We start from the raw sequence: 4,554 nt of genomic DNA, 5'->3' as shown, positions 1-4,554 counted from the left end.
CGCTGCCGGGGGACCGGATGTTTCAGGGTCCGCCCCCGCACAGAGGGGTTGGGGGGCAGGGGGGTACTACAAGCCGGGCCCCCCATCGCCCCCGGCCGGGTCCCCGCTCACCCGCTCCTGTCCCCAGGTGCCCTCGATGACTTCGAGAAGGCCAGGCCCGCCGCCCCGCCGCCACCGCCTGCCGCCGGCGACGCCGGCGCCTCCGAGAAGTCTCCGAGCGACGCGGCCAAGGTGCGACGCTGCCAGGCCRCGGCCTCCCTCCTCCTCCTCCGCCAGCTTGCCGGGGCTGGAGGAGCTGGGCAAGCGGGGAACAGCCCCGCCGTGGGGCTGTTTTCGCCGGGGGCCAGCATTTGCGCTCTGCGATGCTTGAGAGCGGCGTCTCCTGGGGTTACTCCATCGCTTCCCGGCGTCCGGAGCGGGGCACGGCTCTGACTGTGCCTGTTTCCCCCAGGAATCGCTCTTCGCCTCCCAGGAGAAGTTTTTCCAGGACTTGTTTGACAGCGAACTGGCCTCGCAGGCCACAGCGGAGTTCGAGAAAGCCATGAAGGAGCTGGCCGAGGAGGAGCCGCACTTGGTGGAGCAGTTCCAGAAACTCTCGGAGGCAGCGGGCAGAGTCGGTGAGTGGTGCTGAGCCCCTGCGCGCACGCAGGGAGTTGGTGCTGGGCCGTGGGCAGCCAACGGCTGCCGTTGAGCACCTGGTTCTCCTCCACTGGATGATTCTTATCCCACCTGGGTCCTGGGAGCCCCTCGGCTTCCAGCAATCCCCACTGAAGCTGACTTAGCCATGGGAGCTTCCCTCAGGATTTGGCCTCACCACCTTTCTCGTCCTACTGTCCTTTTGGTCCCTATGGAAGAGGAGATCCTACCTTGATGTAGCTGTGGGATATCCCTTTGGAAGCTGCTTGTCCTAAATCCCCGCCATGGAGAGAAGGTCTGTGTGACTTGGATTCCTAAGGAGAAGTTTGGGCTTGATCGAAATGTCGTCTCGTCACAATTAGCACCGGGAGTATATGGATAAGTGGATTTGGAAGCAAGATCCTTCCCCCACCTTTCCCTTCCAGCTATGCTGGAAGGCCAGTAACGAGTTGTGTGTCACTGGGATGTCTGACTGCAATTAGAAGCACCTTGGAGCCGATTGAGGCTTAATTATGCTCCCTTAATTAGGCTGGGTTTACTCCAGGAGAACATTGGAAAACACTTGCAGGCCTGCACTCGCAGGGCGGACGCTCTTGGATACGTGCAGCTGCCAGAGTCGCTCACGGGCTCCCTGGGAAGGAGACGGCCGTCGGTGCCGCTCGAAGGCACGTCGGCGTGTCCGTGTCCCTCGCCGAGAGCATCTCTCCATGCCCGGGATGTGGCAGGCTGGATGCAGTCAACTTCTTATGTGGATTTAAAACGAGCAGCAAACGCACTCGGGGCAGTTGCCCTCCCTGGTTACCGGCTCGGGGAGATGAGTCGGTTACGCCACTACGAGGCTCGTTTCAACTTGGTGAACTCCTCAGGTAGCACAAGACTGGTTTAAAAATAAATCCTGCCTCACCAGGCTTACGCTGACACCCAGATCGGCCCTGGCATCCGTTCCCAGGGCTGAGGTCTCTGCTTACAGCCAGCTCCGGTGCCAGCTGGGCCAGGGATCTGGGGCCAAGGGCAGAGCAGCGCCCGCTGCCCGAAGCTAAGGTGTCCTCGCTCGGTGTGCCAGGGGTCGGTGCCCCAGGCTCCGAGACGTCGGCTCTGTGCTGTGGGAGCAGTTGGGTCGCCCTGCCTCGCCTTCCCGTGCTGCACCGTGTGCTGAAGGGCAGAGAGGATCCTTCCGTGTCCCCCCCGGGACAGTTGAGCAATTGCCTTTGCCGCCAGCTGTGCAGGGTGGAGATTTGTTTGGTAACAGAGGGGACAAAGCGTGTCTTCACAGGAGGGCACGCACGGATGTGGCTCCAGGAGGGCATCAGAAGCTGGCACTTCTTCAGCATGGACTGCACGGAGCTCGCAGAGGGCTTTCCACAGATCTGGGCCGGGAGGAAGGTCTTAATTTAACTCTGGGCAAGTCGGTGCCTCAGTTTCCCCAGGAGTCCTGCCATGACTGAACCTGCAGCTCAGTTTTCCTTCTCTGGCCATTGGACAGCACGGGGTGAAGTCACCCCTGAGTGCTGCTGAACTGTTGTGTTCAGAAGAGAGATCTGGGACCCTGGGACTGGTGCTGGCCCCAAGGATGGAAGCGTACCCCAAACTGCATCCCGCTGCCCCACGGGATGAGGACAAGGAAGTAGTGGGAAAGGAGGTGGCTCTACCTGAGATGCAGAGGGCACGGCAACAGGCCGCAGGAAGCTCCCAGGGATACATCTGACACCCTAGCACAACGCTAGGATGAGACCCTGCCAAGCCCAGGACGCCCTGCTGAGCTCTGACCACCGTCTGGTCTGGTCTGGTCTGGTCCCAGCTGGAGGGCACCCTCATCTAAGAGTGACTTTAGAGTCTCACGCTGCTCCRAGGAGCCCCATCAAGTCCTAGGAGGGAGGGAGTGAAACCCAACCCTCCTGTGCCCCTGCCCCAAGCCGTGTCCGAGGAAAGCTTGGCCTGGGGTGTGTTCCCGCAGCAGGAGACTGGCCCATCCCGTTGTACGTGCTGATACAAACTGTGCCGTCGCTGGAGATGGACCCTCTTGTCCTGTAATGGGAGAGCAAGCCTAGGACCTCCGCCATCCCCAGGCTGCCCATCTGCCTGGGGGGAGGTTCTGGCAGTCACCCCTGTGTGGGCTGGTCCCAGCAGTGGCAGAGCCCAGAGATTCAGGGTGGGGATCGGCTGTGTTTTGTGTCAGCGAGCATCTGCCTGGCGCTCAATGCAAGTCCCTTTTCCAGGCTGACACATCCCTCCCGTGGGTCAGGGGCTCTTGGGTCTCTGCTGATGTTGGAGGTCTTYGGGGAAGGGCAGGCAGGAGAGGTGGTCCGGGGGCTTTTCAGATGGTATCTGTGCCGTGGACCTCTGAGACTGGACAAGCTGGGCTTTCCTTCCAGGTCGGGGCCTGCAAGATGAGACCCCGATTATCCCCTTGGGGGGGTAAAAGCTGAGTGTGGCTGGGGAGGACCCAGTGTCCCCCCACAGAGCCCCGAGCAGCCCCCTGACCCAGCGTCTCTCTGGCCTCGCAGGGAGCGACACGGCGTCCCAACAGGAGTTCACGTCCTGCCTCAAGGAGACGCTTAGCGGCTTGGCCAAGAACGCCAACGACCTGCAGGTAAACCCGGAGACGGGAACGGGGTCCCCCGGCTGCTCTGCCGGGGGGGGGGCAGCCCCGGGCGTCCCTTTGCACGTGAACGAGGGGCCGCAGAGCGCTCTGCAGGGCGCTGGCCGTCCCCAAGGTCCCCGCAGCCCGCGCGACCGCCGCTGTCTTTGCAGAACTCGAGCGTGTCGGAGGAAGAACTGGCCAAAGCCATAGAGGGGCTGGGGCTGGAGGAGGGCGACGGTGAGGGCAACATCCTGCCCATCATGCAGAACATCATGCAGAACCTGCTGTCCAAAGAAGTGCTCTACCCCTCTCTCAAGGAGATCACGGAGAAGGTGAGGGGCTGGGACTGGTGCTAGCACGGTCTCCCCTGCCCCGCGCCTCACCCGCTCCTCTGCCCGCAGTACCCCGAGTGGCTGCGGCTCCACCGCGACTCTTTGCCCGCSGAGCAGTACGAGAAATACCAGGAGCAGCACAACATCATGGGCAAAATCTGCCAGCAGTTCGAGGCCGAGCGGCCGACAGACGGCGACGCCGAGCAGAAAGCGCGCTTTGAGCTGGTCTTGGATCTCATGCAGCAGGTGAGCGGGCCCGTTCCTCAGCCGCCCCGGGTTTRGGGGGGTGGTCCTGGCTGCTCCTCGCAGGGGCTCGCTCTTCCCCCTAACCTGCTCCTGTGCCTTCCAGCTGCAGGACCTGGGGCACCCTCCCAAGGAGCTGGCTGGGGAGTCGGTGAGTGTCTAACCGAGATCGTTGCCGCGGACCTGGCCGAGCTCGGAGGTCCCTCGATCCCGAGAGGTCCTCGCCGGCTGTCCGCAGGACCTCTAGGAGAGGCTGGTCCCAGCCATCCGTCGCGGGGATGGAGGGAGACGGCGCGTCCCTGGGAGGGTTTGGCCGAGCTCTGAGCTCCCCCCCTCTACCCCGGGAGGGGTAGTGACGCCCTGGGGACGGGCGAGCGCTGCCCGTCCAGGCGGGGTGGCCCCAGGGTGGCAGAGGCGCGAGCGTTTGGAGGCTCTACCCATGGCTCGCGCGGGTCAACGGCTCCCAAAGGGGTAGATGAAGCGTGAGTCAGCCCGGGAGGACCTCAACGTCCCGTGTCCGCCGCCGGCCCCCCCGGGGGCTCCGCCGCGGGCCGGGCGCCAGCGGCCTTAACCCTTTGCGTGGCCGGCTTGCTGGGACGCCGGGCGCTGGCGGTGGCGGCGGGGGGGGGTCCCTTCGCGCGGCGGGCGCTGACCCTCGCCCCTCTCTCCTGCCCTTGCAGCCCCCCGGCCTCAACCTCGACCTGGAGGGCCTGAGCCTGCCGGACGCGGCGAGCGCCGGGGGCGAGCAGTGTCGCCTCATGT

General features: G+C 64.0%; 1 protein-coding gene across 1 annotated transcript in view; it reads left to right on the top strand.

The window, feature by feature from the left end:
- PEX19 (peroxisomal biogenesis factor 19) overlaps positions 1-4,554 on the top strand; it is a 17,725-nt gene that overhangs the window by 4,530 nt on the left and 8,641 nt on the right. The window contains exons 2-8 of the mRNA XM_085315612.1: positions 44-231; positions 452-617; positions 3,141-3,226; positions 3,388-3,549; positions 3,619-3,795; positions 3,899-3,943; positions 4,473-4,552. Of these exons, the coding sequence (XP_085171738.1) occupies positions 44-231; positions 452-617; positions 3,141-3,226; positions 3,388-3,549; positions 3,619-3,795; positions 3,899-3,943; positions 4,473-4,552 (904 nt within the window). The remainder of the gene's footprint in view (positions 1-43; positions 232-451; positions 618-3,140; positions 3,227-3,387; positions 3,550-3,618; positions 3,796-3,898; positions 3,944-4,472; positions 4,553-4,554) is intronic.

Source organism: Rhea americana, unplaced genomic scaffold, assembly GCF_003343005.1.
Source record: "Rhea americana isolate MKP2758 unplaced genomic scaffold, rheAme1 scaffold_430, whole genome shotgun sequence".
Lineage (NCBI taxonomy): Eukaryota > Metazoa > Chordata > Aves > Rheiformes > Rheidae > Rhea > Rhea americana.
The sequence above is the reverse complement of the archived record's forward strand: the minus strand, read 5'-3'. Positions and strand labels throughout refer to the sequence as shown.